The following is a 24,590-nucleotide window of genomic DNA, read 5'->3' as shown; positions in this document are numbered from 1 at the left end:
CCTTAAGAACCTTTTGGTGGGGCTTTTGGTGTGACTTTTTCCATGGCTAAATGAAATTATTAAATTAGGTTTTGAATACCTACATGCAAACATATTTGCTGCTCTTAAGTTGCTAATCCAAGTGGATTTTATAAACCTGGAAAGAGCTGCATTGGTTAAACATAAGTTTTCTATCAAAGGCATCTCCAGGGGAAAACAAAAACAACACGTTATTACTTTTTAATTAAAAATAAAACAGTGTCCTCCTGATGCAATGAAAAGGGGAGTTGCTTGTTAATTTTTTGGATAAGGATTTCAATGAAGAAGTGATAATTAAGTTACATCTATAGAGCCTTATGTATGTAACATCAGTACATGTGCAGAATGAAACAAGAGCTTTTCATTTTCTTCTTTATTTCATATTTAGTGCATTGTAGAGAATTACCTGGCTTGAATATCAGAATGGGATTTAGCTGTTGAATTCTAATCTAAAAGTCAGGAACTCAGTTCCTTGGCAGGTATCTGGATGGGAAGGGGCCTTGCTGATGCTTGTGTTTGGTTTTACAATTGGATTTGTAAGCTATTGACCTTGGGGGATTTTCCTCAAAGTGATCTGCAGATCAAAAATAATTAAAATTCAATAAACTTGAAATTTAAATATAGAATGGATTTTGTGAGAGATCAGTGCTTGCAGGAGGTTGTCTGGAAGTCTGTGGCGTGTCTACTTTGTAGTTTGTATTCTCAAACATAACTGTGTGCGCACACACGTGCATAAATTTATGTTGAATGACAGAGGGATGATTATTTATACAGATTTTATCCCAAACTCTGTGCACTCCTGAAACATAACAAAAAGCCTCCCTCCCCAGAAGAGTGTTTACATCCTATGACAGTCACTAGATTCAAATCTTCTAAACATGAAAGTTGTTTCCTTTCCTCCAAACCTCCTTTCCCCCAACAAAGCTAACCCTGTTAAACCTCACCTTCTGTGGGACGTATACATAGTTATAGACATATGTACGAGAAGTAAATATTACAAAAAAACACGGCCGATCAGAGCAAAATGTCTGTAGCCTTAAATAACTTGTGATATCTGCCAACAGCAGAACCCGCTCTGTGCTGGCCCCACCGCGGCTGACCCGGCAACGTGAGACCCTGGCGGAGCCCCGTGTTAGCGCTAAGTGCCTACGCGGAGCTTTCTGCTAGCGAGTATCGCCAAACAAATGCTCTGCCGTCATGTGCTAAGGGAGATGCTGTCTGCCTGAGGAGTTTTTAAGCCAAGGTGCTTCTTGTTTTGGTTACAGGATTTTTTTTTTTTAATTTTTTTATTTTTTTATTGCAGGGATTGTGGTAGAGTCAGACAGAGATTGTATATAGGTAGGGAGTCTATATCTCAATTTTCTTACCTAAAATTTCCCAGCACATTCATAGAAGTGCTCTGTTCTCACTGCTAGCCTAAAATTCTGAATGCTGTTTTGCTGTTCCCATTCAATAGTTGCTGTATATAACTCCAGTGGTTGTGAGTGGAAATGTGACTATAGAAAGAAATCCTTTCATGCTCGCTTTCATTTTCTGTGATAGGTTTTGGGATACTTCAGAGGAAGAACATCCTAAATATCCAAAATATTTACGAATGCACACAGAGGATTGAAAAGAAGTTCAGCAAAATACTTTTGTTTATCTTTAGTTGTTGGGCATATGTGAGATAAAGTGACTTACTGATGTTCATTTTTTAACTCTGTGTTCTTGATTAAATTTTGTTATCGCAAAAACACAACCGTGTCGAACAGTACTGCACGACAGTAGTATTCCTAAACAGACCTATACTGCCACACGTCAACATGTGGTCTTCATGACATATTTGGTTATTTCTTCAAGCAGGCATTTGAGACATTGCCACTTCTGTTAGTCAAGGCAGGTCGACCGTGGTGCTTATGATAAAGTAACACCCACAGCTCATAGAGGATAACAGATTCCCTTGGAAATTAAGTCGCTGTCTGGAAAGATATAAGACTCCACCTAGTGGAGTGGAATTAATCCGCATGCAGTGGCAGGTAACAATGAATAATAAAATATGCATCATTTGTGAAAAGCCATGTTGAGCCAGGGAGTGAAAAACAGGAATTTTGATGTGCATCTGAGGAGGTGGTTGCGTGACCGCTACAAATTGTACAAAACTGCAGCCACTTTTGTGGCTCTAGGAGGCTTGTGTGTGCCTGCCTTTTTGGATGTTAATATGTAATTTGCATAAATAGTAGTCATTACCACTAGTCATTTTCTTTTGTGATTCATTTTATTTGGATGTCCGTGGACTACGTTTTTTTACATTTCTGAAGGTGACCACACAGGTGGCCACTTAGCTTGGAGTCTAGGTGTCATTTTAAATAGTTTGAGACAAAAAAGAAGCAATCCAACTCTCCAACTTGTCCACTTTTCCCCAGTATTGTTTATCTTCTATAAAATATTTTGTTTTGTGTATTTCCATTCTGGCAGTATCAGGATGCTGGTGCTTTGTGCTGCCATGACAAATCAGGTGGTGTGTTGAGTAAATGTGTGTGGCATCTGGTGGTCCCAAGGTTTAACAGTCTCTCTGATGGAGTGTTAGATTAGCTTGGGGTTTGTACTTGTGCTTTGTGTCGCTATTGTATTAGCTCCGTTGTGTTACTCGGATGAACTATAATGCATTTTAAAGCTTGGAGCCAAGTTACACTTACCATGAACAGTGAAGATACTACACTGAAATCCTCTTTGAAAAATTATCCCGCCTGTTAATCACGTGTTAGCTTAAGGGGAACACTGCCACAGACCAGCTCAGGCCTGGACTGCAAGAGAGCATGAGGCCATTGCCAGAAAATGAGGTGATTAGAATGCAACAAAGGAGACGTACTGATAGTGCTGCAAAAGGATATTTGGGAAGTGCGCTCCAAAGGAGTGCTTTCAGTGACATCCAGGTGAGGTTTGCTGCCAGGGCCATTAAAGCATAGTGGTGCCAGAGAAAGCTGCCAACAAATTTAGGGATAATGGCACCTGCGGGTGTGCTATCAATGGATGGGAGTGCCGGGATGATTTTTTATTTTATTTTAATGGTGACACTGCTGAAAGTATTTAAGAGTAACATTATAGAAAGGGTTTTAGTGAGTGAAGTCAGTGAGTTCTAGGAACCATTAAGCAAAAGCTGTTTCATGACTGTGCTATTTATTATTTTTAAAGCTTGTTGGCAAACCACTTAATGCTGGAAAAGCATGCTGCAACCTGTATTAAAGTGTGCTGAAGATGAGCAAGGAAAACATCAAACTGAACTGTAATAGCAAAGCTTAGTTTCTGGATGTTACATGCATTTCCTGTGCACCATGATAAATTAATGCAACTCCATGGGTTAGCAGAGCTTGTGAGCTTTGGCCTGAAAGCACTGGCATTCACATCTTCAGTGGTGTTTGCACACCCAGTTCTCCTTGAAGATTGGGTGTGCCTTTCGTCTCAACACAAGGTTGGAGATCTGCACCTTCATTGTTCCTGTCTCACCTCTGTGATTTTAGCAGTACTCTGCTGTACTCATTTGGAGGTCAGATTCAGATGTTGTCCTAATGAAATTATCTGATGTAAGGATAAGTGGGCTAGCTCAGGTCTGAATGTAAAGTGAGTCACTGTCTTTGCATTATAAATGATGGAGTTACCTGATGAAGAATTCCATTTAAAGGAGAGAAAAAATCTATTCCTGCTGTAATAATATTCTCAGAGGTTCCTGTTGAGTACATGGGGCCAGATTTCTTCACTTCTGAGTCCCAAGAGCTGTAAAACTGTGTTTAAGCCAGCTGCCTGCTCCAAAACTTTCCAGAGACATGTACAGCTACAGTAAATAACAGCTACAGTAGTTTTAAGAGTGAGTCAATGTATCACTTCCTAGACAGTTTCTGAGATTTATGGGTCCTGTCCTCTTCCCATGAAATGCTTGGGAGGTTTTGAATAATTTCCTTCTTCATTTATTTATTTTTAATTTTATGTATTTATTTTAATGTTTTTTTTTTTTTTTTTTTTTTAGTCCAGGCCAAAATTTCTCCTTATCTTATGGAGCTATTGTTGGCCACTATTGTTTTTATTATCTCTCAGATTCTCTGGGAAGAGAAGGATGGGCAGGACCTCAGTGACAGTGCCAAAGCCCACTGTCAGCAGCCATGCCTGCTCCCCAGGAGGTCACAGGAAGCAGGTGGCTGTATTAATTGTCCTTACTCCCAACTCTTGCCCTTCCTGGAGGCAATTTAGAAGTGGTCAGGAAGTGTCAGGTCTGCTGTGTCTCCCCCCATATTCTCTACCTTGCACATTTGTAATAATTCAAGGTATGTGCCAGGCAAGGGAAGCTGCATAGGAATCTGGTTGGCCTTCCTCAGTTGTGTATCTTGCTGGCTGGAAGGGCTGAGTACCATGTATGTGAGGGTTAGCAGGTGAAATCCAGCAAAATAACTAATAATCCTATTAAAACAATACAACACAACAAAGGGAAGACGTTTCTTTAATGTACAGTGTCTTTTTTTCTTTTGAGTTGTTGATAGAAGTGCTACATAAGAAAACTGCAAAAGATCACAGGTATATGAAGTATTTGTAAAAACTTTGGTCCATTTTTATGTGATGGGTGAAGGATGGGGAAGGAAAACACTTCCTCTGTGCAGGCCGCTCTGTTTTTAGAACACTGTGTTGCATTTGCATGGTCAGTATTCTTAGTTCCGTGCTGGCATTCAGTGCTATGCTTTGGAAGACTAGTTGGGGTCCAGATGCTTCAGATGAGCTGCTGCTTTCCTATTCACTTGATTTTAGCAGCAAACAGGCACAGCATTGCTGAGTGTTTTGCTGCAGGCATTGCTCCCGATGCTGTAAGGCAGGTTTTAAGCTATCAGTAACATTTCTTTAAGTGTCTTTTGGAAAGGATCCACTCACACTGGAAGTTGTGTGAGTTGAATAATAAATATTATGAAAGTTATTTGTCTGCCATATGCATCTGGGAGGAAATGGAGAAGCTTCTGCTCAGGTATACTCTTGCTTTTACCAATACTACTTGCCCAAGTGGGGCGGGCTGCAGGATTCTGTGGCTGGTGAATCATGCTGGTTTCTGAATCACTCTTACAAAATACCAGCCCAAAATACGAACAAATAATGAGCACTTTATGCCTAAACTTATATATTATTTACAGAATGGCAAAAATAGCATTTTAAAGCAGAATATTTGGTAAAGGGTTCATTAAAAAATGGCTTCACAATTCAGCTCTATCAAAGCCATTTTATTATAAAAAATACTCTCATCAGATGGGAGAAGGTATCAGTGTTCCTGTAAGAATACCTGATTTTTATTCAGCTACTTTCTGTGGGCTTACACTCCCTTCTTTTCTGTGCAAGATCAGCTGACAGCAGCAGCAACCAAACTGTGTTTGCAGCTGGGCAATTACAGTAGACCCTAAGATCTGTGACTGTCAGCCATGAACACAGATGCCTTCAAAGTTCTGTTTTCCTTCCATGTGGAAGTCGTTGGCATGGAACAGATGCCTTCATTTTGGAGAAACCAACCTCTGGATATAATTGGTTCTCTCTTCTCTTGTCCTCTAGGGACAGTCTCTCACAGATGAAATTAGATGAGGGGAAGAAAAAGATGCAGGCACACACATACTCACACATGACATGAAGAAAGAGTTTGCAGGGTCTCTGTTTTGTCACGTGGAACTGTTTTGCAGCTGCAAGATTCATCTCTAATTCTTAGCACTCTACACATGTAAAGCATGCTGTCCAAAAAGCATGCAATTTAAACTCATATCTGGCCCAAGTTTATTATTAATTGAGGCATGCTTGTTCAGAAACAGGACCAGCATGTCCAATTCATATTAATTTAGAGTTAAATGTTGAATCCTGCACTATTGATAGATGCTGCAGCCCCAGAAATTCAAAGTTAAATGGAAGAGTAGACAATACAGTTCAAAAACAATCCAAACTTCTGTTGCAGTGGAAGAATCAAAGTGTTTTCATCAGCTGGTTTATTAGTTGTTAACATAGAAGGAAAAAATACATATGCAGTAAGTAGTTTGTTTCAAATGCCATCAAGCATGCAGGCATTCCATTGAGAAAAATGCGTTTACAGGAATTAGCCCAATGAACACCCATGATTTTCTTGCATTTTAATGTGAGAGTTCAGTCTGAGCACCAAGTGTAAAATTTGTTTGATGAGGAGGGTGAGGTAGGAGCATGGTGTTTTGAAGAGGCTGAGCCCTTGCGGCAGTGTGAGCTCTGCTGGTAGCGTGTTTGTGACCTGAATCTTGAACTTGATATTCCTATTGCATGTCAATTTCCATATTTTTCTTTGCTACTGCTTTAGTAAAAGTGGGAAGATTTAGGTTGGATGTCAAGGGGAATTTCTTTACCAAGAGCCGGAACAGGCTGCCCAGAGAGGCTGTGGATGCCCCACCCCTCCCTGGAGGTGTTCAAGGCCAGGTTGAATGGGGCCCTGGGCAGCCTGGTCTGGTATTAAATGTGGAGGCTGGTGGCCCTGCCTGTGGGGGGTGGGGGGAGTGGGCTGGGGTGGGAGGTGGGGGGGGATTGGTGATTCATGATCCTTGAGGTCCCTTCCAATCCGAACCATTCTGTGATTCTATTTCCATCTCTGACTTTTGAGCAGGAAAGTCACTAGCAATGAAAATGGGTAGTCCTGGTCTGTCTTGCTTGGTAAAATGCAAGCTGTGTTTAATAGTTTTGATATAATACATAGCTGGAGCGCGTTGTGTTCTTTTTTTCTGACACCAAGATCTGTATGTGTGGAAGGCATTCATTAGAATTTCCAGTAGTTAGGAGGAGGCCTGGAGTAGACTGAACATTTTGAACAGATGACACTTTCAGGTTTTATAATGGAGTGGGGAAGTTCTTTCTTACAGGACTCCAGCTCCAATCTGCAGAGCTTGAGCACAATAATATGCTTTTTGCATTGCAGTTCTGAAGAACCACATATTAAGGGAAAAAATTAACCAGAGAAGAGCTTAGGTGATGAAGAGATTTCTGGCAGTAACTAAGAAGTGCAATAGTAGTTGATTTCTTTTGAGGCTGATTCTGATATTTGTAGTCTTTACATCCTATTAATTCCTTGAAAGATAAGCTGATACAAGAATGATCTGCCAGGGCCAATGGCTCTTCTTAAAAACTTGGCTCAGGTTATATCACCCCCTCTCTATATATAAGATAAAAGCACTGTGAATATGAGGTTAACTGAATTCAAATAGAAGTCTCTCTCGAGTTATTGCATTCCTTAGAAAATAAATACATTTCTCATATGGTTGAGATTGATCAAAAAAGTATTCTGTATTCCAGTGATTACATTCCCATCTGTGATTAAGGTTTTCTGTCTGCATCTGGTTTTCACATTATATTTCTGTAACAAGAATCCTTTATATGGCAGAGTTCACTCTCTGTATTTTCTATTAGCTGCAGCTTGAACTACTGCATGGATCGCAGATTTACACATGTGGTTTTCATTACTTCATACCATTGAGAAAAAGTAATATTTGTTTGGGAAAGTATGTTTTTCAAAATTTCCATGGTAATACAACATGTTGATCCTTTTTTATAACACTCTTGTAAGACTACAAATTGTTTGAGGCATTCTACTTTCAGTGAAGTTCAGACTTTAGATGATTTTGCATGTACATTCCAGAGACAACAACTGTTTACAAATCGGGAAGCAAAAATGCGTTATAAAAGGCAGATTACTGTGGAATGGGTATAACAGAATGCATCCATCACTTTAGAAAATGTGGTACGTAGAGAAAATGAACCTGAGGCTGTAACAAAGGAAGAACAGTAAGTTAAAGTGGTGACTCCATTGTGATGTGGGCCACAGATGGGTACTTTCTTTGATTTTTTTTTTTCTCTTTCATAAGAACTTATTGTGGTACAGTAAGAGATTTAAAAACCTTTGAAGAGAAGCATGCTATTCAGTAGACACAAATAGTGAATTGTTACATGTTACAAAATTTAACATATTTGATCTTAATTATTTCCAGTGGCCAAATTAGTGAAGGTTAACAAAACATGTAATTCTGAATCCAGAATATGATGCTAATTTACTGTTCGACTCTAAACCCGTATTTCAACCAGATTGTGCTATCGTCACTCAGTAGAAAACTTAATGTTTAAATGAGCTCAGTGAAATTAATGGGGCCACTTGGTCAGTGAAGTATTTTTCAGCTTTGCCAGTGGCATGGGTTTATGGCTGTAACATTCAAATCAAACAATAATGGCAGTTTAGGGAACATTGTGTGCATTTGTCTAAGTGTAACGTGTTATCCAGAAGTCTGAAGATTTGAAAAGTACAGAATTCATGATAAGGCACTATGGAAAGGTAATTCTGAATGCCAGCATATGTACATGGTGGCAACTACAGAATTTCCACATGGTAATAATAAGTTTAGGAAAATAATTATTGCACCCAAGTGGGAGAGTCCTAACTCTACTTTGGCGGTTGTTTTCTAGATTTCCAAAGGCAATGGTGTCATTTTGAAAGTCAACAGTTGCCAAATACTGGGTACAGTCCTGAAGTCCCCTTACACCTCTTGAAATAACAGGGATTTGGCTCGGGCCAGGGCTGCACAGAAACATTTGTTTTTTTTCTGTGGGGAAGATTGCCATTCTGAGCATCAGTACAAATGTCATCTTTTGAAAATGCCCTCAGGCGATCCATTTTTTTTGCAGCATAATCTAGTCCAGGAGGCAGTCCGGGCTGGGTTCTTGGGTAGATGCATGCGGCTGTGGCCAGATCCTTCTGCATGCTTAACTGTATGTCCTGAAACACCTAAGTAGTGGATGCAGATTGAAGCATGGACATAACTGCGTGCCTGGCTCTGAAACCTCTCTGCTTTGACATAATTATGAACCCCGGAAAGCATATTAATGTCTTGGAAAAACTGACAGCACTGTCATATGGGCTCATACTAATGACAAAGTATTTGTGTAACCCAAATAAACAGCTCACGTAGGTGTTGGAGTGCGAGAGAAATTGCCTTTTCAGAAGTGGGAGGATGATTTGTAAATACATCAATACCTTTTTGTTCTGTCTTTCTTAAAATGTGTTTGCTATTACGACTTACGAGTTCATATACTGTTGTGTAATTGCAAGGTTTCCATTTTTAGTAACCACGTTCATTTAATAAATTATTCTCTAGGGCTTCTTTTCAACCAGGTAAAGTATATAATATTTTATATCATATTGATGCATTTGAAGCCAATTGTTTTTACAGAATTAGTAAATAGGTGGCATGCAGGCTGCCCTTTATATATTAACAGTCGAAAATGGGCAACTTCTGAAGCAGGCTTTGTCTAAGAATTAATATGGTATCAAAGCACTGCCTTATATTGACTAAGAAAATGTGGGTAGTTGATTTAGAATGATAGCGATTCTGTCTTCTCTCTTTATTTAAAAGACTGCTATTATTATGCAAATGAAGGGGTGTGGTTCTTCAAACTGGCTGTGATATGTGCTTTTTTTTTTCTTTTTCTTTCTTTTTTTTTTTCTTTCTTTTTTTTTTTTTTTTCATTTGTTGTTGTCAATAGAAAAGATTGATCTCTGGGCTGGTGAACATAATATCTGTCCCAGTCAGAAAAGGAAAGAGGAAATTAGCAGAGCGGTTGGTGGAGAATGATATCTGTCAAAAGAAACACTTGGAGAGCACTGAGTTTAGTGATAGGTGACTGCCGGAAAAAAGGGAACTTTGAATTTTGTCAAGGTAAGGAACAGAAACATATTTGATCTTATAATGTGCATACTATTCAGAAGTTATTTGTAATGGCTGTACCTTGCCGTGTAAACTGTAATGTAAGTTGAAATCTTTGCCCTTAGCCTCCGAAGAGTCTGCCTAAGTCAATCAAAGTGTTGCCATCATTTTAATATCACTGAAAGAGTACAGCTCTAGCAATGAAATCCTTCAGTGATGACTTTTCTAGAATTGTTCTTTTCTTGTAAATACATCTACTTGCAGTCTTTAACCATGTTTCCTTTATTTTTGATGCCATAGGTACATTTTATCTGGCATATAAATATTGTTTGACTGGGCTGTAAAAATAATAAAGTTTAGTTTACAGCACTGTGAATTAGAATGGTATTTGCAACCAGGTTAAGGGACAGTTGTAATCATGTTGGCCAAATGGCTGTCTTTATAATTTAGAGGAACCCTCTGGTGAACTCATTGCATTGGGAATCTGTGTTAAATTTGATTCAGGAAATATTGGGGGTGAATATTCCAGTTCCTTGCATGCAAAAGTTTTTACTGTAGTTGAGAAGTAAATCTGTGGTGGCAGAATGACTTTTCTACTTAACTTATGACTGTCATTCCTGTCTTTACTGAAACTGCATTTTTTCTCCTAAAATGGTGTCTGGATAGCAAGAAAGTACTGAACTGAGTCTAAGTGCTTTCCAACACTCTTGATACTGTCTTTTTTTAGTGTTGGACTGTTTTGCCTCTGACATAACTTTGATGGAGTATGATATCAAAATAAAGTGAACAAGCAGTCTGAGTATTGTGGGCTGTGCTCTGGTTTATTTTGAAGGCAGCTGAAGCCTGGTTTTGTGTCCCTAGCCTCTGTATGTGAGACATTGCCTACTCAGGGCCCCACAATACTGTATGGGTGCTGTAATGCAAGGAGATTTGCACGCTGTGGAGGCTTTGTGAGTTTCTGTGGGCGTAATTTAAAAAAAAAAAAACCAACACCTATTAAAAATGAATTGGCATTCTAAATTGAGTTTCTAGCTTGATTTAAAGCAAGTCATTGTATCTCTGTGATCTTCCTGCACACAGGCAGTGTGGAAAAGAAAGCATATTCTTAGCAGACATTTTTCTTGCATTTTTATTTTGTTGATTTCGCAGTGTTTATCTTCTAATTCCCCTCCTTTCTTCTACCTGCAGTCCAGTTTTCAAAGTGCAAGTGTACCTCGTATGGGTGGCTGTTGGTTGATTTCTTCTGCGATATTGGTCTTCATAAAGGATTTCAAAAATAAATAAATGTAAAAGTAAAGATTTCATGCCTCAAGCATGCAGTGCTGGCATACTAATGTGAAGCTTATTGTGGTTTATTGCTGTCAGAGCACGTGCAAGATAATGGAAATTTTCTACAACTTAGGAGACAGACGTGTTTTCTAATACTGATCATTTTTATTAGAAAGAAGGATTGAATATGACTGAAAATCACTTCATCTTTATAAAGCCCAAATGATCTTCTTGTACTACTGAAATATTTGCCAAATGGGAGGGAACAGCATGTTGCCTGTCCTGTTAACCACTGGGCAGGTCAGACTGCCCATATCACCTGGGTGCAGATGCATCTGTACCATCATTACAAAGCTGCTGTATCCTAAACAGTTCCTTCTTGCAGCCCTATCAATCTAGCTTTATAGCAAAACAAGCACATCCTCTCTGTAGCAAAACCTACAGAGTTAACTATAATTTTACCTTAGTGAAAAAGCCGATCCAGAACTGCCTTGCAGCTATTCTGTAGAAAAGACAGCAATTGGTGGTGGTGAGTAATTGATAGATCTTTGGGCACACCCATTTTGAGATATATTTGGAAGGAAGTGGCTGAGTAAGTTACCTAAATCTGGATGTATGTGTTCGTAACACATTCAAGAATTTTAGTCTTAAATGGCCAAGATGCTCCGCACTGAAATTTGGATGACTGACTTGAGAGATGTGCCCAACACTCTTTTGAAATCCATCAAAAAGCTTCTGTTCCATTACCCTAGATAGCTTTGTCCTATATATTATAGCAACTTTCAGCCCAGCTTCGATGGATGGTTTGGCAGACAACACCTTTTCAGATCATGTGATGTAGTTTTCATTAAAAGCAGAAGTAGGTTAGAGATGAGTGTTCTCGCAGCGGTGTTTGAAGTCAATTTAATATGGATATTGCTGTGCCCTAGAAGATTTAACTTACTATTTGAAACAAAAAATGGAATAATGGCAAAGTAGGAGGTGATTGAATCTATAGCTTCCTTGAAGCAATGGCCACTTGTACCAGTCTGCCTATGCTTACGGTGATCCTAACCTTTCTTCTGCTCCTGTAATGTCTTCTTTTCCTTGCTTTTCCTTTGTTAGTCTTTAAATCAATTGTTTGCGTGCTTACGCATCTTGAAGAGTCCAATTGAAGTAATAATTCCCCCTTCTAACATATAACAGATGTAATAGAGTTCTTGGGGACGAGTGCATTACAGACACAGGATTGTCATTACTCGACTCACAATCGGGTCTTCGTCTGTTCATGTGGTGCACACCTGTGGCTGGCTGGCATCGCTCTTGATTGTGTGGTATGAGTGTGAGAGATCTTAATGAAAAACAAAGGCTGGATGACAAGAAGAGACTCCACAATGCATATGGGTTTCTTCACATCTTGTAAGAAAGTGAAATTCTGAAATGAGGGACGGAGCCCAAGCAATTCTACACAGTGAAGAAGGGCCTTGTTTATAGCTGACTTGCAAATGATGGTTTTTTTCTGTAGGTCAGGTTGATTTGGAGTGGTTGAGACTGGTGGCCGTTTTCTTCAGCTTACTTTCTGAGCCAAGAAGAACATACTGGGCAGGGATCCAGCTTTTGAAGTACAAAGAAAATAGCCTACAATCTATATAAAACACTGGCGGACGGGGAAGGGAGGAAATTCACAGAGAATAACTGAGTTTGAGAGCAGCTACATTGAAAGCAGGGTGTAAGGGTGAGCGTATGGCATTTGTATTTATTTTAATTTGTAAAGTACAACCTTAGAAACCTTTGAGATGAACAGACTGTGAGAATAGGATATATTTATTAGTAAACTGAAACAAAGCACTTCAGCTTAAGTTCCCTTTCCAAAGTGAATATCTGAGTATGCAGAGTTTGGTTTCCCTTTTTTTCCTCGCGGTGATGTGCTGAGGCTCTGATAACATTAATGGGCTTTGCCCCACATGGAGCAGCAAGTGTATTGTAGCACTGCTCACTGATCCCAGGTCAGTGTGATGCGTGAAATCAATTTATTTGAATCTCTTTGCCTGTATAGGAATTTGGCGGCGTGCCAGTTGTTTTCATTTAATGTTCTTTGTGTTGAACACAGACAAGCAGGCACGCTTTTGTGCTCCCCTTTCTTCTGGTCTCTCTCTCTCAGCCAATATTCTATTCTGTGGGTTTTCAGAAGAAGTAAGAATATGTTACCCTTTCTAAAATCATTTTGTTTAAATAGTATTTAAAGAGCGTAGAAACTGGGTCAGCCAGTGAGCAGCATGTGCAGGGCTTTCACAGACTATAGGTGGTAGCACCTGCCTTCTACCCTTTCTTAAATATAGGAAAAAAATAGAGAGATGAGACACTGGTTTATTTTTTTCTGATTCTATGATTTATACCATTATGCAAAGCAAAGACTCAGAAAGTGAAAAATAATAATAAGTGTTGGGTTGGATAATAATAACTGGTTGGATGGATGAATCAGAGAGACTTTTCAGGATCTTCCACATTTTGAATAATGACCTGAACGTAAGCATTAATTCGGGAATTCTTTGCTTCATGCATTCTTCCCTTCCTCCATGTAATCTTGCGACTGTATCTGAGGAGCAGCTCTCAGAAAGTAATTGTCTCCTTCCTTTTTCCTTCTTCCTACGAAAAAGCAGCAAGGCATATGGAACACCAACCAATTTAGTCCTTCTGAAACAGCAAAAGGAGTAGGCAGCAGCAGCACATAATTCCAGGAGGATTTGTTTTAGAGCTTGGCACTGGGAGAGAGGGGAGCAGAGCAGAAGACTGTTGATGCTGCAGGCAGTCCTTGCGGAAGTTGATAGGCAGAAGTGTGGAGCCGCAGCGCAGGGGTCAGACTTGTACACATCAGCCCCGTTTCCTTGTTTAATTACCTGAAGAGCAAAACATCCAGGCTGAGAGTGTGTGAAAATGCAGTATCTCGAGCTGCAGTTTGCCGCTCTGACATCCTGCGAGGCCAGCCCTGTCTGTCCACACACGTCAGGGCCGGTTCCTGACAGCGGGCTATCTCTGCTGGGCCTGGGTTCCTTCCATTCAGGAGGCATTGTGTGCAGGAGGGCTTGGTCAGGAATCTGAGGTTCCTGCCGGTTCTTCCAGCCCGGACAACACTGTGACAGATAGGCCTGATTTTTTTTTTTTTCTTTTTAAAAGAATAATAACAATAATAATAATAAAAAATTGGCTCTTTTTAGTCTTTCCCTTGTAATTCTGGCATTGGTAGAACACCGACTGAAACAAAACAGGTTAACCCTTTCGCTTCTGAACTCATGGTTTTTCCTTTTGCTTTATTGTTCTCTCTCCCTTCACTTAACCTCTCTCATTTTCAGAGGATCCTTCTGAGGATCAAGACCTTTCAGACTTGAGCTTGTGCTGCGCAGCAAATGAAAGAAAATTTTGAAGATGTTTTTTGTTCTTTGTGTAATCATGAATGTAATCATCATACTTGGCACTCCAAGTCTCTCATTTTCAGCATGCTTGGCAACATTACTTTTATTCATCCCATGGCATAAAACCAAGCCAGTGTTTGTTCTGGCATGGCCTATTGAAACAATGGTGGCAGCTATCAGCACTTCCATTCTTAGTACTCATGTGATTTTCTTAGGTGTCCGACTTTGCATTCAGTTTTGAAATACTGAGGTTGGTTGTAGTTGTTGTTCATAGGTATTGAGTGTTGAGGGAATTCCCTGTGACCCATGGAGTCTTTCTGTGGCTGAGGCTGGGAGGTACTTAAACATCAGCCCTAGGTAGAAAATCTGCTATCATGTAAAGGTCAAGGTTGCAGATGCTTAAATTAGGTAAAGGTACTGAAAAGCACAGAATGTGTATATCATATTTGTTTGTTTGTTTTCCTGATTGATAGGAAATTAAAATTTGATTTTTTTGTCTGAATGGTAAAGAATATGACTTAGTTGGATACATTTAATTGTTTATAGCACAGTACTGTAAATAATTGTGTTGACAGTCACAAGGTGCAAGTAGCAGAGGAAGGGAACATGTTTATCTGGCTTTGCAGCACAAATCAGTGCAGCATGTGACTGTTATGTTTCATTGTTGTGGGCAAAAGCTGGTCCAAAAATGTATTTGTGGTTATAGGAGTGGAGAACAGAGAGCTAAAAGTTAACTATGGTTTCCTTTTCTTTTACACCATAGGCTTTCAGTCCAATCTGTAGAGTTATTTCTGTAGTTGTGCAGGACGTTTTCACGTGCTAATGGCTTTGGTTACTTTGTAGGTGTGATCAAAATTGCTCGAACAGTCACTTACATTTTCCCTGCTAGTATTTCATTAGGATTTTGTAATAAAGATTTAAAGGCATACTCTTCCTGCGCAGAAACATTAACGGCCATTACCAGGAAAGGGTTTATAGGGGATTCCTCATTAGGAGAATGTGCCCTTCCACCGGCATCTGCAGCTGTGAGTACACACAGCATAATGGGACCAAAAGAGTCATTATGATCTATTGTGCTCCTAATCCTCCATCTAAGAAGGATTTGCAGGGGATGCTACAACAAAAGAGCTGTTACAGTGTGCCAGATCGATAATCATGATCTAATAAATTCTTAAATATGTACACAATACTCCACCTTTTAGAATCAAGCCCCCTTTTTCAGTAGGTTCCTATGCTATTCTGGTGTACCTGGTCTGGCCTTTAAGTAAAAGTGAATTACTTAAACGCACAGTTTTAAATCCTTTTATCCTTACATACTGTAGAGAAGCTATAGCATAAACAAATATTGCTTGAATCTATAGGATGAAAAAAAGTTGGTTTATGGTCAGGGCCATGTTTCCACAGGGCTTGTGTATATGCAGGAAATAACATGTCAGTATGAACATGTGTGTCCCTCCTTCTGTTGTATGACACACTTTTACATTTTTCTAGACTTCTTAATCCAATGAACTGGCCATGACCTAGCCAGACATTGCCAGTCTCAGCTTGCAGCATAGGAAAAGCAAACTCCCCACCCATGGGTGGTGACAACAGCAGCCACACTGTCCTTCCTCCCACCCACTGGGTATCCAGCTCCCCTCTGAAAACATCAGAAAAGGGTAACGCATAGTTCATGGCTGCAACATCAGAAATCCCTTGGAGGAGATAATGGTTTTCAATCATTATTCCATTTGAAACTGGAGGGGAAAAAAGCCTAGCTTGGCTATATCTTCAAGCCACTGCTGTGACAGTTTTGCTTAAGGAAAATTCTCGCAGAAAACAGTCCCAAGCTGCATTAAAACTGTCACCTTGTGTTGTCCAGGCTCTTTCTACTGCTCTTTGCAGATGTTCTGCTAGTGTGAAGTGCCATAATTTGCTCTTGGTATGAAATTCCACTTCATAATCACCTCTTATGTTCCTCTCCTGCTTCTCTTCTGAGTGGTTACAGCTAAGCACCATGTGGAGTGCAACACAATTAGATAAAATAAAACTGTATGTAAAAGCTTGTGTTTGTACAGATCCCTCCCTGTTCCTTAAGAAACAAAGATTTTGAATGGTAACTCCTTAGCTGTGATTGGATTCATCTGGGGCTAACTAAAAGCACAGATCTTCTGTCAGCCTCTTTTGCATCTGGGGACTTTCTCCTCAGATTGCACATTTGGTGAATCCATTTGGGATTGGTTTTGGTTGTGGAAACTGACTGGGATGTAGAAGGGTCAGAAGATGGGCACATAATCGAGGACAGAGGGGTAGTACTGATGGCAGAGAGAGGAGAGGAACTCTGAACTGGCAAGTGAAAAAAAAATGCTAGAAAAGGTGTAACTAAGGAAACAATGGAGAGGTGGAGGAAATTTATGGAAATCAATACTTTGCCTTTGTCACTCAAACAATAATCCTTTCCATCATCAAGGGCTGAAGGACTGTGTACTGATTATGCTGTGTTTCTAGACACTGAACTGCATTAGAGCAGTTCACTTGGTGATATTGCTTTGCCATTTTAGCAATTACAGGCTCTGCCAGTGGGTTGTCCTATTATAACTGTGAGAAGACTCATCCATAGCCGCTTTTCTGTTAAGACTTAATTTTCTTCCCGTAAAAAGGTGCCCCCCTGCCTTTATTTCATTAGATCTTCTCCTTCATCAGGGAAATTTAAAATATTTGATGAGGAAGTGGCTTTCTCACCTGGCTCTGGAAAACAGCTTAAATGGAGAAGTAATGTTTAGCTGTTAAGGATAAGCTTGAATATTTATTTACAGCCCTCATTCATTGCGCTTTTGAATTTACTCAGAGGTTGACTGGTTTAATACAAAAATAAAGGTATTAACAATAAACAGCAACATACCGTGCAGCACTACTGCTATGATGCTACTGGTGCTGCTGTTTACATGAGTGCATACAGTGGCCTGGTTTCCAGCCCACTGTACTGGAGACCAGTGTAAAGGTTTTATTGTCTGATATAAGAATGAGCTCTATCTTCTGAACGCTTATCAGCCTTTTTTTATAAGCTCATTTTCCGTTTACTGTTGAGTACGTACACATATATAATGTATATACACATGTATTATTCAACAAAGTATCATTCAGCATAGTATTTTCTAATTTCACTTTTTTTGAAATAATATTTTATTGAAGAATGCTATTCTCTAATTTCACTTCTTTGACTCTTTTCAATGACTATTGTGGTTTGCAAATCTATATTGAAAGTGCTCAAGTGCTCAACAACAGTAGATTCCTATCAGGGCTCCTTTGAACAAAGCTTTTGTACGATTATAAATGGAGTAAATAAGTACAAATTGATCAATACTTGACAGAAGGGCAAAGAAGGGAGGTCAAGAGGTAGGAATATTTCCATATAAAACATTTTCTCTGTTGAAAATGGCAGTAAGAGCATAAATAAACGTGTATCGCTGTGTATTTGCTCCACCTGGTGGATTTTCTTGAAAGTGTTTTTAGTCTTTGCTGATAAGGGAAACTGTCTTTAATTAAACACAAAACATACTACCCAGAGTAAAGACAGCCCTTTAATTTAGAGTAGCAATAGCACTGCAAAAGACAGATTTGGGAAAGAAAACATTAAAACTAGGAACTTCTCTTGGTCACTCTCGGTCAGTACAGTAATCTCCATGAGAACATAGAGTTTCCAAGCAATTAATGAGGACTGTTTACTTTTGGACTAGAGCTTTGTAAATAAAAGGTCCAAATGCAAGACTTCTTAGGTTGCATGTCATCAGGAGAAGTGAGGATCTGCCATGTTGCCCCCAAACCCACCCCACAGCCAGGAATTCTTGAGCGCAGTGCTAAGAAGGGCAGCGCTACTGAGAAAGAGTTCTGCATTCAAATGTTAGCACTGTGCATCGGCATAATGTCTGTCTGTCATTAACCTGGCTTTGCAAACATTATTTTCTTTGGAATTCTTAAGGACTCGATTATGCTTTGATCATCGCATTGTTCTCCTTAGGTTATTTTTTTCCTTTAGAGTGTAATGGTTCCCTAACAGAAGGTGAAGTTTAGAAAATAGTGTCTCCATATGCAAGGGATTTGGAGACCTTTTTATTGTCTTTAAAAATGTCATTCATAGTCCTCATTAGCATTTATTGTTGCAAGCTTACAAGCAGAAAATGTGAAATTGGTATGTCATGAATAGCTCCACAGAGCTCGAGAGCCCTGAAATTTTGCCTGCAGTGTGGTGTGGGGCAGGCATTGAGAGAAAGCTGTCCAGATGGCTGCCAGCACAGAGCGGAGCTGCAGGTTTTTGTCTCTGGTGCTGAGAGGAGGGAAAGTTCACTGGAGCATACGCTATCACCCCTTGCGTTTTAACAAAACTCACTCGCCATCAGTCAAAACGGGGAGGTGGTGACATTGAAACAAAAGTTTTCAATATAATGTAACAGTCCTTGTCAAATGAATAAAATATGTTTAGTTAGTGTCACAAATATTGACGTGTTACGAAGAAAAATGCAAGGCTCAAATTTATGGCAAGTGGTTGATCCTCTTTCACAGAAATATGCTCTCACGTTATCTTTATTATGAAAATCCCATGCATTGAAATGACATTGATTAGAGGTCAAAACTAGGGTTAATATACTACAGCAGGAGGAGTTTCCCTACCCATGTTGAACGAGCAAACACTCTGAGCTTCAAGTCAAAAGGCAACTGATAGCTTGAGCTCCTCCCCCTTTTTTTTTTGGGTGTGTGTATGGGGGGTAGGGGATCTTAAAATATGACCCTGTTTGAACAGGACCAGGTATCATTGCTCAGGCATCTCTGGGGCGCACCAGCTGTGTTTCTTCTTCTGTCAGTGAAGTGGCATCTTCAGTATTCCATTGTGTCCTTTCAGAAATGATACCAAATCAGTATAAAATTTTCCATAGTGCCTTGGTGATGTTTATCCTTAGATGATGTGGTAATTTTCTTAGAATATGAATAAAATTAACAGTCAATTCTAATTTACTTTGCCTCCATTGTAGCAAATGCTTTATTTAATAAAGATGTAAGGGAAAACTTGATTTAGGTCAGATGGAGCAAAGGAAATGGGCACCACAGCAGGTGTGTACATGTGACCATACCCGTGTGTATGAGGTGTGCACGTAGAGTACAACAGCATGTTCTCTGAAGGACTGAAGCCTGTGTTGGCCCTCCTGTTCTTAAGCAATTAATTTTCAGTTGACCTATTCTTCTCCTCCCATGGATCTTTATATGTCATTTTTATTGTTTTAAACTTGAAGTACACCTGAAATGCCACTCAGATTTCTGACAGCTTTCAACAAGAATGATTTTTTTGGATTCTTTTCTGACCAAAGGACAATGAGCAGTCTAGACTGCCATGCCTGTCCTGCTACCAAGGTTGCTTTTTCTTAACAGATAATTTGAAATCCGTTTTTAGAGGACTAATTTTTGATTTTACTACTGAATATGACTTTAATTTTTCCTAAGTGAAAAAAGAGAAGACTGCTTTCTCATCTCAAATGCATTTATTCCAGTATTCCTTTAGTTAGCACTAGGTGTAGCATGATGAAGAATTTCTATTAGACAAGCAAGAATATTTACTTCCCAACTTGATAAGTGTAGCTTTAAGATATTAGGTATTTGTATAGGTAATCTCAGTCTGTGTTTCACAGAGTTATGTATGTTTTAAATGTCCCATTTGTCTTTTCTTCCTCCAAGTCCAGAAAGCCTTGCCAATAAGGAAATGCTTAGGGAAATGTTTACTCTTGTCTGGCACATGTTTTGTGTTGCATGTATTAAGAGCTGCTGTTGTAGATAAGAACATATCTCCCTGGAATATTTCAATTCTATTTCCTAGTGAAGAAACAGAAGTTTATGAAGATGTGGCTTTTATTAATACCTTGAGATCTTTTGAGATGGCACAGTAGAAATGGGAGGGTAGTTGCACTGTCATGGAAAAAGTTGTGTGGAAGGTACTGTGGCACATCATGAGTAGGCTGTTGTTGCATCAGGCAATAGGAAATCACTGGCAGCCAGAAATCAGTGAGCATCTCTCGGAGGTGTTGCCTTTGCTGTTGTTTGGTTTGATGGTCAACTGAAGAAAGTTAAGAAAGCATCCCGAAGTAGTTGTCCTGTCTCCACAATCAGCTCTACAGCTTGCACATTACTTGGGTTTGCCCTGTCAGTGGGATGCCTTAAGAAAACACTAATAGCTTCCAGCTGGGTGGAAAATCAAAACGTTTGGGGGCCGACAAAACTAGCGGATTTGAATTTGAAAGCCCAGCTAATGCCTCCATTTTTATTTACCACTCGCCCATAAAAGATTATTTTCCAATATGTCAGCCTCATTTGGTGGCCAGTGGTCTGAAAGTGAGAGTCGAGCAAGGAAGCGGGGAAATCTGGACATTAGTGAGTCCGCCCTTTCAAGCTGGTGTGCCACTTTGTGGGATGGCCTCTCCTCGGGCTGGGGGGGTCCTAATGACCATTCATCAATGCTCGTTGACTGATCATTGAGTGCCTTCTCATTCAGTTTATCAAGTCTTGCACATAAAAAGTCAGAATAAGCATTATTCAGCTTTGTTAAAGCCAACTAGGAGTAAAATGCTCCATTTGAACCCATTTTGCCCTTGGTTTTTCACTTTGTTAATGCAGTCCTGCTTAAATGAGTGCTTTTATTGGGTCGGTTAGAATATCTGAAACTATTAATTCTCTTGTATTGAATAGCTGGTGGCAGGCCAGAGCAGATGGGGTAGAAAACTATTTGGTTGGGTGTATTGCTTTCAATTAGGATCAATGAGGTTTCAGCTCCTTTGAATTAACTCACTTAATACCCACTGTGTGAAGTCACAATGTATCACAACAGTCTGCTCTAAGTCGAGCGGGAAGTTGAGAAGTCCTACAGAAAATCTTTGAGTTAAATTCTTCCTTCACTGTTAATAGAGACCTTTCATTAACTACAGATGCGTTTCAGTGGACTTCAAGTCCCTCTTATTAAGCTACGTTTAATCTGAAAGCACTTTCTATGCTTTCAAATGGTAGTCATTTGGAATTTTTCTTCTCCATCAAAGCAGTGCAATAGCAACTTCATAACAAATTTGGTGGGGGACAAATATGTAAGTATGGAGGCTGCACTGCTCACTTTTACTCATTTCCAAAATTAAAAGTTGTCAAGGATTAATTGAAATTACTTTGCAGCCTTTTGAGTGATTCCTTAAGGAGCCACCCCAGAGGGACTGAAGGTGCTGCCCTGCCTGAAGGTTGGCTTCTGGATTTTTCTTTCTCATTGTATCCCTTTCATTTTGGTGTCACTTGTAACACCGACTCTTGTGATAATACAGAACCATTCATTTGTTTAAACCATTGCATTTCCTTTCCTCAGTTGGGAGATGCAGAGAATAAAACTGTTTTATAGAATGGACTGTCCAGCCTCACTTGGCCTGCTAAAATTTCAGGACCGGCACAAAGACTGTTAGAGCAGTCTTCAAATGACTGCTATAAAAACGGGGGTGGGGAGAGAGAATAAATATCCACAGATATTTATTCAGGGAGGGCTGCCAAATGGGTTGCAGCCTGCCTCAGTGTATTAAATAATGAGAGGGAAAAACTATTCATGCAGCTGGCTGCTTGAGAAAATGCTGAAGTAGTCTCAGATGCACAGGCATTCTGTGAGCCCTTCCACGAGCAGACTTCTAGGTGAGAATCTCCAGGGATCCAGGTTTTGTTGACATGGATCAATTTAAATGGCAATTACTGTAGTCAGATAACAGCTTAAAAAGGCTTTTTACACACAGAAAAGATGCATAATCACACAGCATATGGAAGTTCAATTTCGCGAGCTGCAGTCTGTGGATTTACAATGTACTGATATTAAGATCTACTCTTAAGAGTGAATATCGTTCGGTTTTATTAAAATGCATCATACCTTTGACACGTTACTTTCTGCTCTGAAGTTGATTCGGGCTGCATCTACGTTGATGAAAGATTGTATTTCCAACTGTGAAAATGTTTTTCCTTTCATGTAGAGTACAGCATTAAAAAAAGAAAAACAGCTTGGCGAATACAATACTAACTGCCTGGTTTTAAATAGTGCAGTGAATAATAAAACAAAAAGAATGCTAAATTCTTTCAAGGCCTTGGTGGTGGAATGGACTTCAGTGTTATTCTTTCCCTGCCTTCCACTGTGAGTGCATTTTGTTGTGGAAACGTTTCCATGTTGGGATGGTTCTCTTTGGCTCTCCAGTGCAAAAATCCATTACACAGAACTTCACTTACAGGGGATATATCTGTTAATCTTGAAGGAATGGCCTCCCTCAAGTAGAGATGCAGTACCTTGTTGGCTGTGGAATATTTACTAGGGTGAATGGAGATGATGTTTGCTTCTCCTATCCCCCCGAATTCACCAGTGCTGTGCTTGGAGCCCCTTGTTTAAGTGAAGCTAAACAGTGGCACTCGGATACCCTGAAAAAATTATCATGGAAACATTGGCAAATGAAGTGACTCATTTGTTTTAAGTCAGAAATATTCATGAGTCCAGGCCGGATGTTGGAGGGGTTGTTATTTTTCACTTAATTTTGCATGTGTGTTCTTTCCTAAGTAGATCTTTATCAGCTCTGTGGCAGCTAGCGGAAGGAAAAGGAAGGCCTGAAAGCAGGGCTGTTCTCTGCACTACAGGCAGAAGGTGGCATAACACAAATCAAGAGATGCATAAATAAGTACAAAAGGATGAGTCTTATGCTGACAAGAAGGCAGCTTCTGAAGATCTGCGTGAGAGCTGCTGGTTTCTTATATGGGTTTGATTGTGTACTGAAAGGCAGAATCGAACCAGAACATGTGTGCTAATTGCTGGAGAAATGCTCGTTACTAAAACAGGAGGTTTTGCAAGCAGTGAATTGAAGGGGAGCTGGAAAAAGAAGATATTTTCCCTCGTGCCTGGAATTCTGTGCAAGGCTATACGTGCTACAGAAGGCATGCGAGCCAGGCGTGTGCTTCTCCTAAGAGGCAAGGATGTTTTACAAAGGACTAAAGAGGGACTGCTGAGAGGAAAATAGCCAGCTTTAGATAAAGCACTATAACAAAGACTTGTAGTTTTATGTATCATGGTGTCCATTAAAGCTTAATAGGGAAGAGTGCATTGAACCTAGCCAGGCATACGTTTTTCATGTGAAGGATAAACATTGGAGGGGTGTGCAAAATCAGAAACTGGGAGGACATGATTGTTTAGCTTTTGAAAAAGCTTTATGGGGAAGATTTTGTTTTCATCCCCCATGGATCACCACGCAAGGTAGAGGAGAGTAAGCTGTGAATGTTTGGAACATATCAATGCAGGAATCCCAGGGGGTTAAAAGCACTATAGTAAAATAAAAGTGGTCTGCTTTCTAAGTGTGTTCTATTTTACACATACTACTGAGCATCTGAGAAAGGGAGTGATTTTGATACTCTGTTCACCATAGTAAAACAGCATAATAACGAACAAAGTGTGGGGAAGGGAGAGGAAGGAGGGGGGACCCTCTTCTCTGTCGCAGTGCACGTTTTGTGTTTCCAGCTAAATAAACAAACGTAGTCCTACAGAGTTCAAAATGATGGCTGTTAAAATAAAGAATGAATTTGTTTCCACTTTTGGAGGAGAGCCGATCAGAAGCGATGCTTTCCTCTAATTGCTTTCAGCAAGAGAAGGGGTTAACTTTTAAAGAAAAATGAATAATTCAGTGTTGAGCTTATCACTCCACATTTTACTTTCTATTCTTCGGTCATCTGGAACTTGGTGTGAAAGGTAGAGTAAAAGGAGTCAGCTGAGGGGAGCCAGGGTTGTGATAATTTGCACACACATCCCTGTCATTGTTCTGCCTGAAGAGACAGGGCTGGGTTCAAGGCCACATGTGCTCCTGTCATCATTCACATTTCTGCTCCAAGTGCAATCCAGAGTGTCAGCTCTCCATCTGTCTTTGCCTGGCAAACGCACGCGCCCAGCATCCTGCCTCCAGCGACGCTGCCACAGCCAGCTCCGATGGCCCCGCTCGCGTCTCCCCTCTCATTCCAGAACAGGAGGCATTGAGCCCGAAATAAGCCTGCTTTGAGGAGAGAGCCATTTACAGGGTGGTATATTTTATCCGAGGATGCCTGGTGAGTTAAAATTATCATAGCTCTTTTGCTTGTAAATGAGGAAACGCTAATTGTTTTTTGATAGTTGGTGTTTTTTCTTTTTTTTTTCTTGCTTTTTTTTTTCTTGCTTTTTTTT

General features: G+C 39.9%; 1 protein-coding gene across 5 annotated transcripts in view; it reads left to right on the top strand.

Annotated features, from left to right (window-relative positions):
• The window catches only part of RUNX1T1 (RUNX1 partner transcriptional co-repressor 1), a 107,238-nt gene that overhangs the window by 8,793 nt on the left and 73,855 nt on the right, over nucleotides 1-24,590 (top strand). Inside the window, exon 2 of one of the 5 annotated variants that reach the window (XM_015855918.2) lies at nucleotides 9,553-9,725. The exons of 2 other annotated variants lie outside the window; for them this stretch is intronic. In XM_015855918.2, the coding sequence (XP_015711404.1) occupies nucleotides 9,638-9,725 (88 nt within the window). In that variant the 5' untranslated portion in view covers nucleotides 9,553-9,637. Of the gene's footprint in view, nucleotides 1-9,552; nucleotides 9,726-24,202; nucleotides 24,476-24,590 lie in introns of those variants that run through there. 2 more of the 5 variants (XM_015855919.2, XM_015855921.2) reach the window with 2 other exon arrangements.

Source organism: Coturnix japonica, chromosome 2 (genome assembly GCF_001577835.2).
Source record: "Coturnix japonica isolate 7356 chromosome 2, Coturnix japonica 2.1, whole genome shotgun sequence".
Lineage (NCBI taxonomy): Eukaryota > Metazoa > Chordata > Aves > Galliformes > Phasianidae > Coturnix > Coturnix japonica.
Note: the sequence above shows the minus strand (reverse complement) of the source record. Positions and strands in the feature narration are given on the sequence as shown.